The sequence below is a fragment of the Pseudorca crassidens genome, chromosome X (genome assembly GCF_039906515.1).
Source record: "Pseudorca crassidens isolate mPseCra1 chromosome X, mPseCra1.hap1, whole genome shotgun sequence".
NCBI classification, from domain to species: domain Eukaryota; kingdom Metazoa; phylum Chordata; class Mammalia; order Artiodactyla; family Delphinidae; genus Pseudorca; species Pseudorca crassidens.
The window spans coordinates 35,833,636-35,848,888 of NC_090317.1; the positions used below are offsets into that span (position 1 = coordinate 35,833,636).

The 15,253-nt window shown below is 34.4% G+C and overlaps 1 protein-coding gene across 1 annotated transcript in view; it reads left to right on the forward strand.

The window, feature by feature from the left end:
* Positions 1-15,253, forward strand: part of TRPC5 (transient receptor potential cation channel subfamily C member 5) — a 155,720-nt gene that overhangs the window by 134,715 nt on the left and 5,752 nt on the right. The window contains exons 8-9 of the mRNA XM_067723055.1: positions 14,356-14,559; positions 14,796-14,837. Of these exons, the coding sequence (XP_067579156.1) occupies positions 14,356-14,559; positions 14,796-14,837 (246 nt within the window). The remainder of the gene's footprint in view (positions 1-14,355; positions 14,560-14,795; positions 14,838-15,253) is intronic.

The following is a 15,253-nucleotide window of genomic DNA, read 5'->3' on the forward strand; positions in this document are numbered from 1 at the left end:
AAAAGTAAAAATTTTTTAAATTTTAAAAATGAATGGATAGGTAGACAATGACTTGATACATGATAAATGAGTGGGAAAAGACTTTTGAGAGGATAATTTGCAATAACTTCTCTGCTAATTATTTACATAGTAAATCCCAATCTGAGGTCACCTGAGCACAAGGGGAATAGAATGGTATCACCTGGGGTTCTTGAGCTGTTTTTTTTTTTTAAATGTTTAGCCAAAATCATATCTTTACCTGATTTGAGTAAGTGCAATGAGTGGGCACCAGAAAGCCTCTTAAGCTAAAAAAGAAAACAAAAAAAAAACCAACTATGGTTTACAACTTGGCCCATTGCATGTTTCTATTCTTTGTCAAAATCAGTTAGAAAACTATTTTTTAAAGGACCTAACTGCTTATTGTTTAAAACACATACAAACAAACAAAAAGCTAACTCACACAGGGATTTTAAAAAATTAAAAGCAGTGAGACCATTTCCAGATACCAGGACATCCAGCCCAATTTATTAGAAAATAGCTGAATACGCATAGGAGCTATATCATCATTCTCCCTTTTGAACTTGTCTAGAGATGACAAGAATCTAAAGACCCTGTGTTTAAAAATGTGACTCACTTCATTTTAAGAAATACTTATCAAATACCAACTTTATTTCAAGAGCTAGAGAAACATTCCACAGATGAAAGACTGGCTATTCTGGGCCATCAACGGGTAAAATGAAAATTCAAAGTTCGTTTCCGGTATTATAGGCTCAGAAATGTAGGAGAAGGGATCAACAGCTATATAGCTCTTACTATGTACCAGGCAGTAGCCCAGGCATTTTACATTGACTTCTACAACAAATCAGTGTGATAGAGATTTTCCTTTATTTTAACAGCTGAGAAAACCATGACTCAGATTTTGATTGACTGCTCTGAGGACACACAGCTGATAAGTAGCAGAGCAGTACTTCAAACCCTGTTTTGTTTGACTCCAAAACCCCTGCTCTTTCCACAATGGCAGGCTGCATCTCACTATTTCATATTGCCCTTGCCTCCTATCTTCCTCTGCATTACAAGTTGCCTACAACAACATTGTCTCCCAAGGCAGGATTTTAGGGCAGTGATATTTACTAGAGCCATAAGTGTGTCTTAGTTCAAGGTCTTATCAAGGGCATTCAGACCTTTTGCAGGCACACCCTCTAATCAATTTGTAGAGAAAAAAAATCTATGTATCTTATATATTCTTAGGTTGACATCTAGATTATTCATCATAAGTTTAAACAGTTGCAAAGGATGTAATTTCTGGAATATGGTAAATATTGACATTTAAAATAAAACTATCCAATTACTCATTTAAACGTATCCAATGGAATCTGAATACCATAGTGATTTGTTACTCATAACCATGTATTTAAAAAATAAATGGCTAAACTCTTCTTTCTTTAAGGGCAGAGAGTTTACACCATTCGTTGCTCTCCTTGAATTCTTATTTGCATTCCACATCCCCACAGGATTTTACCCTAACGTTATAAATTTTTTGTGTTTTAAAGTCTTTATAAATTATTGATTACCTTATATTTCTTCATAACAAAAGTATAAATTGAATTTTAATTTTTTATTTTCTGTGGCCAGAAGGTAATAAATGTTGAAACATTTCTTCTGAATATCGTTATTATTCAATTATTAGCAGTACAAAACTGCTCAAAAGAACACAAATATAATACAAATTTTGATAAATAACAATTAAGCATAAAAATACATTTTTACTGGAAATGAATGCATTTCTTAAAGATGTTAGTGGGGCTTTTCTTCCAGCTAGTTATTATAGCCACAGAATATTGAGTAATATTCAGGAACAAGATTCAGCATCAATTATATATTTAGTTTCCATTTTTATAAAAGCACTAAGAAAACTTTTTCATATCAATAAGCATGTGAATGAATACAGTTTTATTATGTCATTGTCACTCAATTTCCTTGAACTCTGAGTTAATGTCAAAAAGTTATACAATGATTTTTCATAATATTTTTAGGGAATTCCCTGGAGGTCCAGTGGTTAGGACTCTGAACTTTCACTACTGAGGGCCCAGGTTCAATCCCTGGTAAGGGAATTAAGATCCCACAAGCCACATGGTGCAGGCAAAAAAGCTTAAAATAAAAAAATAATATTTTTAGGGACTTCCCTGGTGGTCCAGTAGTTAAGACCCCGCACTCCCAACGCAGGGGGCCCGGGTTCCGTCCGTGGTCAGGGAACTAGATCCCGCATGCCGCAACTAAGAGTTTGCCTACTGCAACTAAAGATCCTGCATGCCACAAGGAAGATCCCACACGTGGCAGTGAAGATCCCGTGCCACAACTAAGACCCAGCAGAGGCAAATTAATTAATTAATTAAAAATAAAAAGATTGGTTCAACCTCATTAAAAATAATAATATTTTTAACAATCTGAAAACTTGCTTCGGTTCTCTTTAAACTTTATTGAAGGCAAGTAATTAGAAACCACATGACTTAGAAAAGGATTTTTACCCAAGATTACAGTCATTCAGTTTCTCAATTCCTGGAAAGTAATACTGTGGTAGGAAGCTTCTGAGATGGCCCCCAATGATACCCACTTCCTGATATTTGAATCCTATGCAGTATTCTCCCCTTGAGTGTGGGCTAGACCTATGGACGCCTAACAAATAGATTATGGCAAAAGTGATGTCACTTGAGAGATTAGGTTATAACAATGGCTTTTCTCTCTCACATCCTCGGAGGGAAGCATGCTGCCATTTTATGAGCTGGCTGATGGAGAAGCCCACTCCAGAAAGAACTGAGAGAGGTCTCTGGCCAATATGCCAGCAATGGACTATGGTCCTCAGTCCAACAGCCCACAAGGAACTGAATCCTGTCAACAACCATACAACCATGCAAGCGAGCTTGGAACAGAATACTCTCTCAGTTCACGCTTCTGATGAGCCCCCACCTCTGGCCAACAACTGGATTACACCATTGTAAGAGATCTTGAGCCAGAGGCACACAACTTGCCACACCCAGATTCCTGACCCACAAAAACTGTAAGATAATAAATATTTGTTGATTTAAGGTGCTAAATTTGGGGACAAAACCAAAAAGTCTTTACTAAGACTTGCCAAATAATTATTAAATGTACCAGTTACTGTTTTACCTAGAGGCACTTTGTTTAACCCAACATACTAAACAGAGTTCATGGAATGAAAAATAGAAATTTTATGAATTTTAATACAGCTTAACCAATAGAGCATTCTTTATGAAATGCTTTTTTCTTATCACATTTTAAATATAATTTTACCAAAATTTTGGAGCTTCAGATTTAGCAATTGATAAAAAAGATCTGTCATATAACCTAACTAGCAAAGCCAGTCATCATTTCCAAATCAACTGGATAAATCATATTTCTTTTGTCTCAAAAAGGATGACTTGGGCTTCCCTGGTGGCTCAGTGGTTAAGAATCCACCTGCCAATGCAAGGGACACGGGTTCGAGCCCTGGTTCAGGAAGATCCCACATGCCACGGAGCAACTAAGCCCATGCGCCACAACTACTGAGCCTGCGCTCTAGAGCCCGTGAGCCACAACTACTGAAGCCCACGTGCCTACAGCCTGTGCTCCGCAACAAGAGAAGCCACCGCAATGAGAAGCCCCCGCACCACAACGAAGAGTAGACCCCGCTCGCCGCAACTAGAGAAAGCCCATGTGCAGCAACGAAGACCCAACGCAGCCAAAAATAAATAAATTAATTTTTAAGAAAAGGATGACTTCATTTTTCAATTCAATAAGTATATCAATACTTATTCCTATGATGATCATTTCACTTGTAAATTCTAACACTAGGATGGACAAATTAAAAGATAGGTAGATGGATAGATAGATAGATAGATAGATAGATAGATAGATAGATAGATAGATAGATAGATGGTAGCTAGAGCATGCAGGCTTCTTATGAGTTTGTCATCTGGATGAAATAAAGTGAGTTCAGTATTTCTTTTAGCCCTACCTTTTTGCTTTACTTTCACAGAATTCTCTCTGAGTGATTTATTTATTTATTTTTATCTTTGACAATAGCTGGAGAATGGAGAGGTGAGGTTGTTAAAACTGTCATCACTCCTGCCATCCCAGTATAAATGACCTCAAAACTCCAACATCAGCCTGTTTCTAATGCCAAGCCTCACTCTTAGTTTTTTTTTAAAATAAATTTATTTACTTGTTTGTTTTTATTTTTGGCTGTGTTGGGTCTTCATTGCTGCGTGCGGGCTTTCTCTAGTTGTGGTGAGCAGGGGCTACTCTTCGTTGCGGTGCACAGGCTTCTCATTGTTGTGGCTTCTCTTGTTGTGGAGCGCGGGCTCTAGGCACCCGGGCTTCAGTAGTTGTGGCTCGCAGGCTCTAGAGCGCAGGCTCAGTAGTTGTGGCGCATGGGCTTAGTTGCTCCATGGCATGTGGAGTCTTCCTGGGCCAGGGATTGAACCCGTGTCCCCTACATTGGCAGGAGGATTTTTAACCACTGCATCACCAGGGAGGCCCCCCCACTCTTAATTCTTAAATAGGCAAAATATATGAATCAACATTTCTCCAAATAAGATACACAAATGGCTGATGAGCACATGATAACATGCTCAATGTCATTCAGCATTAAGGAAATGTAAATCAAAACCAGAATGAGATACAACGTCATACCCACTTGCATGACTACAAAAAAAAACATGAACTGTGACAAGTTTTGGTGAGGATGTGGAAAAATCGGAACTCTTATACATTGCTGGTGGGAATGTAAAATGGTGCAGCCACTTTAAAAAATAGTGTGACAATTCCTCATAAAGTTAAAAGTAGGGTTAGTATATAACTGAGCAATTCCACTCTTAGGTATGTCCCCAAGAGAATTAAAAATATATATCCACACAAAAACTTGCACACAAATATTCATAGCAGCATTATTCATAATAGCAAAGTGGAAACAACCCAAATGACCATCAACTGATGAATAGATTAAAAAGATGTAGTATATCCATACAATGAAATATAATATTATTCAACCATAGGAAAGAATGAAGTATTGACAGATGCTACAACATGGATGAACCTTGAAAACATGCTAAGAGAAAGAATCCACACACAAAGGACAAATATTATATAATTCATTTATATGAAATGTTCAAAATAGACAAATCCGTAGAAACAAAAGTAGATTAGTGGTTGATAGGGGCTCTGGAGAGGGGAGGGAGTGCTGGGAATTGACTGCTAATGGATACAGGGTGAGTGAATGGATACAGAGTGATGAAAATGTTCTAGAATAGACAGAGGTGATGGTTTCTCAACTCTGTAAATGTATTCAAAACTACTGAATTGTATGCTTTAAAAGATGAGGACAGCAACATTGTTATCTGTGATATCTAAGAAACCACTGCCTAACATAAGGTCATGAAAATTATTCCTATGTATTCTTCTGAGAGTTTATTTTATGGTAACAGCTTTATTGAGATATAATCCAGATACCATAAAATTCATTTTTAAAAGCATACAATTCATGTTGTTTAAGGGTACAAACTTGCAACTAGTAGTAAGTCCTAGAGATCTAATGCACAAATATTTTTGATAACTGTATTGTAATAAATATTACCATGTTTTAACTGTATTGTAATAAATATTACCATGTTTTAAAAATATTTTTGATAACTGTATTGTAATATAATTTCTTTCTATGGTAATTCCATATATTTTGTTTTCATGTAGCCCAATTTATCTTTGAACTACTTGAAATTATTTAACTAACAGGAACGCTAAAGAGAGGATGAGTGTTAGTGCTCTTTGTTATATATTCATTTTATATATTTAAAGTAGAGTTATGTGTGCATATAAAATTTATTACTCTAATCATTGCAGCAACTCTTCCAATTCTCAAGTAACTTTGGGAGGAATTTATAATTTTACAATGCCTTAATAAAAGATGTTTCAACATCTCAAAAAAATGGTAATATATGTGCTTCTTTATTAACTCATGAAATAACAAAATCTAGCATTGAGTCTAATAAGTACCTTAAATTCAACCTAGAGCTTCGTTTTCCTTTTGAACTTGTTACTCACTTAACCCAAAGCCATTTAGTCCCTCCTAGAGAACATAGAGGTATCCCTGATTTATCCATTAAGAGCTGGCTAACGGCTGTTCAGATTCAGGCAATGGGCATCTCAGAAATCAACAGAATCCTCTACTTCAGTGGTTCTTTACCATTTGGGGGAGGGCAGATTCCTTTGAGAATATGATGAAAGCCCAGAAAAATGCAAAACACCCAATATTTCACATACAATTTTAATACATTTATTGACTTTGTTAACTTCATCCATAGAACCAGGTTTAAAAATCCCTATTCTGTGTGGTGCTGTTTTTGAACATGATCTGCTAATCCTTTAATATCATAGCTAAGCACTGCTACATTGGAGAGCAAAGTGAAAGTCTTCATAGAATATCTGAAAGGGCAAGGAGCAAATTCTAGGTTTCACTGACTGAATGTTCACTCAAAAACCACCCCAAGACAAATACTGTAAGGCATAGCTCTCCTTTTTAAGATCTCATGTGCCAGTAAAGAAATATTTTTTTCTCCCTTACACTGTGCACTTTTGACAGTGGAGACTATATTGTCTAACCCTCTTATTTGGCATTGTTTTAAGTTAAAAGTTTGTGGATATAAGTCACAAGTTAATGTGGCCTCTGAAACAAAGCTCTTACTGCTGTATACATATGATGGGGCCCAAGAACTTATTTTTAGAACATTTGAAAGTAAATTACCAATATCACACATTTCACACAAATATTGTCGTATATATTCAACTACATTATCACAGTACCATATCTCACTCAAGAAATTTAACATTGATACACTATAATTATAATTTGGAGTCCATATTTAAATTTCCCTTGTCTTTTCAAATGTGTCATTTACAGATGATAAACTGCAAGAACATTGAAGATGTGTCACTATGCACACACAGAGCCACTAGCAAAGAGTGAGAGACTTACTGATTCAAGGCATTTAATGAAATCCCTGTGCAATCATTATCTGACTACGAGGCTAACAGAGACTTCAATGGCTGCACATAACAAAGAATACAGATTTTACAAAATCAGTCAAGGATAGTCACTAAACAAACACTAAAAACCGAACTCTAGAAGAAGGGGATCAGATTTCCAGAGTAATCATATTAAATTGTTTAAAATGTCTAGTTTCAGCAAAAAACTACAAAACATACACACACACACAGAAAGTGTGGTCTGTACACAGGAAAAAAGATGTCATAGAAACAGTCCTTGAGGAAGCCCAGATGTTGGCTTTGGTAAAGACTGAACCAGCTATTTTAAATATCTTCAAATAACTAAAGGAAAACATCTAAAGAATTAAAGGAAAGTATGAGAATGATGTCTCACCAAATAGAGAATATTAATAAAGTGACAGAAATTATTTAAGAAAAGAATCAAATTGAATTTCTGGATTTGAAAAGTGCTATAACAGAATGAAAAATTCACTAGAAGGGCCTAACAGCAGATTTGAGCTGGCAGAAAGGATTAGCAAACTTGAAGATAATTCAATTACCATTGTCTAGACTGAGGATCAGAAGGAAAAACAGGATGAATAAAAATGAACAGAGCTTAAGAGACCTGTGAGACACCATTAAATGGCCAACATACACATAATGGGAGTCTCAGAAGTAGAAAAGAGAAAAAAAGAACAGAAAGGATATTTGAAGAAATAATGAGTAAAAACTTCTCAAAAATAGTCTACATATCCAAGAGCTCAAATATTTCCTAATAGGATAAACACAAAAAAATTCACTTCTTAGTCAACCTCTCAAAGACAAAGAAAAAATCTTGAAAGCAGGAAAATTAAAAGATAACTGATTTCCCATCAGAAACAATGGGCACTAGAAGTCAGTGTGATGACATATACAAAATGTTTAAAGCAAAAGACTGACAACCAAGAATTCTTTATCCAGCAAAAATATCCTTAAATGAGGGAAAAATAGACATTGTCAAGTACACAAAGACTGAGAGAAATAATGGCCAGAAGACCAGTCCTACAAGAAATGCTAAAAAGAGTTCTTCAGGCTGAAATGAAAGAACACTAGAGAGTAGGAAGAAAGAAAGAAAGAAAGAAAGAAAGAAAGAAAGAGCACCAGAAAAGGTAATTGCATAGATAAATATAAAAGACAACACAAATCTTATTTGGGGGGAACTTTTTTTTCTCTCTAACTTGAAAGATAACTGCATAATTCAATAATTATACGAGTGTTTTGATGGGGTTATAATGTATAATATATAAAGGAACAGTTTGTATATCAGTAATAGCACAAAGGAGGAGGGAAGGAATGGAGCTATATGGTTGCAAAGTTTTTACATATGATTGGAGTCAGGTTGGTATTAATCCAAAGCAGATTGTATTTTAAGATGTCAATTGTAATCCCTGAGCCAAGCACTAAGAAAATAATTATTTAATATAGTAAATTAAACAAGAGAATTAAAAGGTATATTAGAAAATATCTATTAACACAAAAGAAATCAATAATGGAGGAATAGAGGAACAAAAAAGACATGCAACATATAGAAAATGGCAAAATGGCAGATGTAAATCCTACTTTATCAGTAATTACTTTAAATGTAACTAGATTAAGCAAATCAGTTAAAAGGCAGAGATTGCCAGACTCTGTATAAGAGACACACATGTTCTAACTGTATGCTGTCTACAAGAGACACATTTTAGATTCAAAGATACAAATAGAATGTAAGTAAGAGTGGGAAAAGATATATGATGCAAACAGTAACCAAAAGAGAGCTAAGTGGCTATAATAATTATCAGACAAAATAGAACTTAAGACAAAATTTGTTACTAGAGAAAACAAAGGACATTTTATAACTATAAAAAGGTGAATCTATCATGAATATTTAACAATTATTAACACATTTCCACCTATCTACAGAGCTGAAAAATACATGAAGCAAAAACTGACAGAACTGAAGGGAGAAATAGAAATTTAACAATAACAGTTGAAGAATTTATTACCCCACTTTCAGTAACAGACAGAACTAGATAAATGACCAAAAAGGAAATAGAATACTTGGACAACACTATAAGCCAACTAGACCTAATGGACATCTATTTATAGAACATGTCATACAACAACAGCAGAATATATGTTCTTCTGAACTGCACATGGAATATTCTCCAGGATAGATTATATGTTAGCTCATAAAATAAACCTCCCTAATTTTTTTAAAGGATTGAAATAATAAAAAGTATGTTCTGCAAACATACTTGGGAATATAATGAAATTAAATTAGATATCAAAAACAAAATAAAACTTCAGAAATTCACACATAAATGGATAGTAGAGAAGACACTGCAAAATAACCACTAGTTCAAAGAAGAAATCACAAAGGAAGTTAGAAAATACTTTGAGATGAATGAAAGGGAGAGTACAGTATATGCCAAGCTTCCTCAGAAACATTTATAATTGTAAATCTTACGTTAAAAAGGAAATAAGATTTCAAATCAATAACTTAAATTTCCACCTTTATGAAACTAGAAAAAGAACAGCAAACTAAGTTCAAAGCAAGCAGAAAGAAAAACATAGTAAATTGTTTATTAGTAAAATATTTATAGATTTAGCTCTCCATATTTAAGTCATGACTCATTTTGAGTTAACTTTTGTATTTGTGTGAAGTAAGGATCAAGGTTCTTTTTCTTTTCTTCTTGTGGAAGTCCAACTATTCCAAGACAATTTGTCGAAAAGAAAAGATTATCCTTTCCAAGTTGAATTGCCTTGACACCTTTCTTGAAAGTCAATTGTATATATGCATATGCATGCATTTATTTCTGGACTGTCTTGTTTTGTTCCATTGATCTTCAATGCCAATTTGTTCTTTTTCAAAATTAACTACTTTACATCTTTTGTATTTATATATAAATTTGAGAAGCAGCTTGTCAATTTCTTCAAAAATGCCAACTGAGATTTGACTGAAATTGTATTGAATCTCTAAATCAATTTGGAAAGAATTGCCATCCTAACTATATTTAGTCTTCCAATTCATGAATATGCCGTATCTCTATATTTATTTAAGTCTTCTTTAATTTATCTCAGTAATCTTTCACAGTTTTCAGTGTTAAAAAACATGTATATTTTTGTCATACTTATTCCTAAGGATTTTATATTTTAAATGAAACTGTTTTTAAATTAATATTTCCTCATTGTTTATTGCTGCTATATAGAATATGACTGATTTGTAACTGGTTCTGTTTGATAGATTTTTTTCTTCTCATTATGTGTCATATTTTCCTGCTTCTTGGCATTTGTGATAAATTTTTATTGGATACCAGACATTGTGAATTTTACCTTATTGGGTGCTGGCTATTTTTGTATTGTTTTAAATATTCTTGAGCTTTATTCTGGAAATAGTTTGATCCCACTGAGGCTTGCTTTTAAGCTTTGTTTGGCAGAACTAAATACACCTTTAGTCTAGGGCAGTTCTGTACAATAAAAATTTTATGCAAGTCACAAATATGTGCCACATATGTTACATTTTCTAGTAGCCACAATAAAATATAGTGAAGAGAAACTGGTAAAATTAATTTTAATTATATATAAATACATTACATATATATTATATTGATACCCAAACCAGAAAAAAAGTACAGAAAATTAAAAGTTATAGACCAATATCTTTTATGAACATAGACATGGAAATCCTCAACAAAGCATTAGCATATTGAATCCAGCAATGTATAAAAAGAACATACCATAACCAAATGGGATTTATCCCAGGAATGCAAAGTAATCCATTATATTAATAGTCAAAAGAAGCAAAACCCTATGATCATATCAATTGATGCAGAAAAAGTGTCTGACAAACTTCAACATACATTTATGATTTTTTTTTAAAAATGTCTTGGCAAACTTGGAATAGAATGTAACTTGCACAACCTGAATCACAGAACCTACAGCTGACTAAATGGTGAAAGATTGAAGGCTTTCTAAGATCAATTAAAAATGTATATCTGCTTTCAGTACTTCTATCCCACATTGTACTGGAGATCCTAGACAATGCAATAAGGGAAGGAAAAACATTAAAGCCATACAGATTGGAAAGGAAGAATAAAACTATCTCATGATTCTGTATAAAGAAAACCCTAAAGAATCTATTAAAAACTTGATAGAATAAAAAAATGAATTTAGCAAGGCCACAGACTACAAGGTCAATACACAAAAATCAACCATATACTAACAATAAACAATTGGAAAGAAATTTTAAAAGACAGTACCATTGTAAATTGTTGCAAAGGAAATGTAATACTTAGGTATAAGCTTAACAAATCATTATAGGACTTACACAGTAAAAACTACAAAACATGGATGAAAGAAATGACATACTCTGTTCATGGATTGGAAGATTCAGCAGAATAAATATGCTTTCACTCAGCATAAGGTTTTCAAGGTTCATCCATGTTGTGGTATGTATCAATACTTCATTCCTTTTTAAGGCTGGATAATAATAATAATGTACCACATTTTGTTTACCCTTTTATCAGTTGATGAATATTTGGGTTGTTTCTACTCTTTGGCTATTATGAATAATGCTGCTGAACATTTGTGTACAATTCTTTGTGTAGAATGTGTTTTCATTTCTCTTGGGTATGTAGCAAGGAGTGCAATTGCTGGGTCGTATGGTAACTCTATGTTTAACCATTTGAGGAATTGCCATATTGTTTTCCAAAGTAGCTGCACCATTTCACATTCCCACAAGCAGTATGTGGATCTACAGATCCTCACCTACACTGGTTATTATTTGTCTTTTTAAAATTATTATATCTATCCTAGCAAGTATAAAATGGTATCTCATTGTGGTTTTGATTTGAGTATACCTAATGACCAATGATGTTGGGCATCTTTTCATGTGCTTGTTGGCCATTTGTATGTCTTCTTTCTGGAAATGTCTATTCAAGTGCTTTGCCCATTTTTAAATTGGTTTATTTGTATTTTTATTGTTGAATTATAATTGTTTTTTATAAAGGCACAAGTCCCTTACCAGACATATGATATTTAATTACTTTCTCTTATTCTGTGGGTTTTCTCTTCATTTTCTTCATGGTGTCCTTTGAAGTACAAAGTTTTTAACTTTGATTAAGTCCAATTTGACAATTTTTTTCCTTTTGTTCCTTGGCTTTTGGTGTCATCTCTAAGAAACCATTGTTTTACCCAAGGTCATGAGGATTTACTCCTAAATTTTCTTCTTAAAGTTTTATAGTTTTTATCTATTAAATTTAGTTCTGTGATTCATTCTGAGTTGAATTTTGTATGTGGTATGAGGTAGGAGTCCAACTTCATTCTTTTGAATGTGGATGGACAGTAGTCCCAGCAAGCCCAACTGATTGCCAAAGGTGCAAAAGCAACTCAGTGGAAGAACAATAGCCTTTTCAGCAAATGGCAAATAGATACCCACAGGCAAAACAAACAAACAAACAAAAAATCCTCCATGTAAACTTCACTCCTTAAGCAAAAATGAGCTCAAAGTTGATCATAGAGCTAAATGCAAATCTTACAACTATAAAACTTGAAGAGGAAAACATAAGAGAAATCTTCATGACCTCGGGTTAGGTAAAGAGTTCTTAGACATAATACCAAAAGCATAATCCATTAAAAATTTGATAAATTTGACTTCATTGAAATTAAGACACTTTGCTCTATGAAAGACACCATTAAGTAAATGAAAAGATAACACGCAAACTGAGAGAACACATTTGCAATTTACATTCCTGACAAAGAGCTAGTATCCAGAATATATTTTAAAACTATCTAAGTCCACCTGTAAGCAAGCAAAGTACCCAATAAAAATGGGCAAAGGATCTGAACAGACACCTCACCACAGAGGATATCTATATAGCACATAAGCATATGAAAAGATGCTCAACTTCATTCTAATTTGGGAAATGCAAATTAAAATCATAATGAGATACCACTACTTAATCTGTTAGAATAGTTAAACTTTAAAAAACTTGACAAATGCTAAGAAGGATACAGAGCAAGTGGTGAGAATGAAAGATGGTATAGCCACTCTGGAAAAGAGTTTGGCAGTTTATTATAAAGTTAAATGTACACTTACTTCATGATCCAGCAATATCACTCCTAGATATTTAAGCCAGGGGAATTAAACTTATGTTCACAGAAAGACCTGTACATGAATGTTCACAGCAGCTTTATTCACAATTATTAAAAACTGGAAACAACCCAAATGTTCTTTAATGGGTGAATGAATAAGCAAACTGTGGTACATCCACACAACAAAAAACTACTCAGCGATAAAAGGGAATAGATTATCGATACATACAAAACCAGATGAATCTCGAAGATATTAATGCTGAGTGAAATAAGCCAGTCCCAGAAGGTTACCTACTGTATGATTCCATTTATATGACATTTTGGAAAAAGTAAACTAAAGGAATGGAGAATGGAGCAGTGGTTGCCAGGGGGGGTTCGAGAGAGTTTGATTACAAAGGGACAACATTATGGAATTTGGGGTGTTGATGGAACTGTTGTGTATCCTGATTGTGGTGGTGATTACATTAGTCCTTCCAGGTCTTAAAAATCCTAGAAATGTATGCCTGTGTGTGTGTGTGTGTGTGTGTGTGTATCTTAATTATGACAGTGCTTACACGGGTATATACACTCATCAAAACTCATTGAACACTTAAAATAGATGAATTTTACTCTGTGTAAATCATACCTCAATAATGTTGATTTTTAAAAAAAACAAAGTCTCTCCACACCAATCCTACTCCTTAAAAATAACTACTAATGACAATTTAGCGTGTACCTCTCTAGAACATGTAAGCATGTAATATAAAGGGGTTTTCAGTTGGATAAAGGGTATCATTTTACACAATATATATTGCTCTTTATCTTGCTTTTTTCACTTAGAGGTCTTATAAATATATGGACAAATGCATATATATGATATGTGTTTCTACATATAAAATGTTGATAGAGCTACTATATTTTTTAATAGTTTGATTATAAGTCATTTTGTGGATGTGACATCATTTATTTAAGCAGTCTCCCACTGTTGGATATTTAGGTTGTTGCCAGTTGTTTTGCTCTTACAAGCTGCAGTGCTAGCGGACAGCCCTGCGCATACATCTTTTTGCAAGTATATGGATAAGATAAATTTCTAATTGTAGGATTACTGCATCGTAAGGTAAGTGTAATTTGAATTTTTATAGCTACTGACAGATTGCCCTCTGTAGAAGCAAGTAGAACTTTGAGAATGAGTCAGGGGTGCATTTTGCATTTTCCCATCCCAAATCACTGAACTCCTCTCTTTCATAGGATCATGCCGATATTGAGTGGAAGTTTGCAAGGACGAAGCTCTGGATGAGTTACTTCGATGAAGGCGGCACCTTGCCACCTCCTTTCAACATCATCCCCAGCCCCAAGTCATTTCTATACCTTGGTAACTGGTTCAACAACACCTTCTGCCCCCAAAGAGACCCTGATGGTAGACGGAGAAGGCACAACTTGAGAAGCTTCACAGTAAGGCTTTTAAAAATTATGTTTCTTTGTAAACACAACTGTTTTCTCCTTTTCCTCCTTTGTAACATTCCCTATCTTGAACATCTTAAAACTACTCCAACCTACAGATGCTTTGGGGGTTTTTCAGGCAGTAGCTCCTGTGTCATGTTCCAGTCCTAACGTTTAGAAATATATTCGAGTGGATGGGCTGCTGGGAGACTGCTGATGTAACCTCTCTTGTCCGTTTTCAATGACAGGAACGCCATGCTGACAGCCTGATACAGAATCAACATTACCAGGTAAAGCTTCTTCATAGGGACTAAGCACAATAGTTCTTGGTCAGTTGTGTGAACTTGGACAAATCACTTACCCTCACTGATCCTCAGTTTCCTCGTCTGTAAAATAAGGATGATAAAACTTAAACTGTAGTTGTGAGAACTGAGTGGCGAGTATGTATATATGGTTGTGTGTTTGTGTGTGTGTGTGTGTGTGTGTGTCCTGGCACAGTGCCTGACACATTGCATTAAGTGGTAGCTATCATCATCACCATTACTAACACAAAGCAGGGTGACTATGTGTATACCATTCCCAGAGGCTAAGTTAAAAGAGGCCACCCCTGTAAAGGAGAAGTATAGATTGCCTCTAAGAAAAAGTATCTTGATTATGTAATTAGTGGACATTGAAATCATCAGACTCTGTGACACTGAAGACTGAC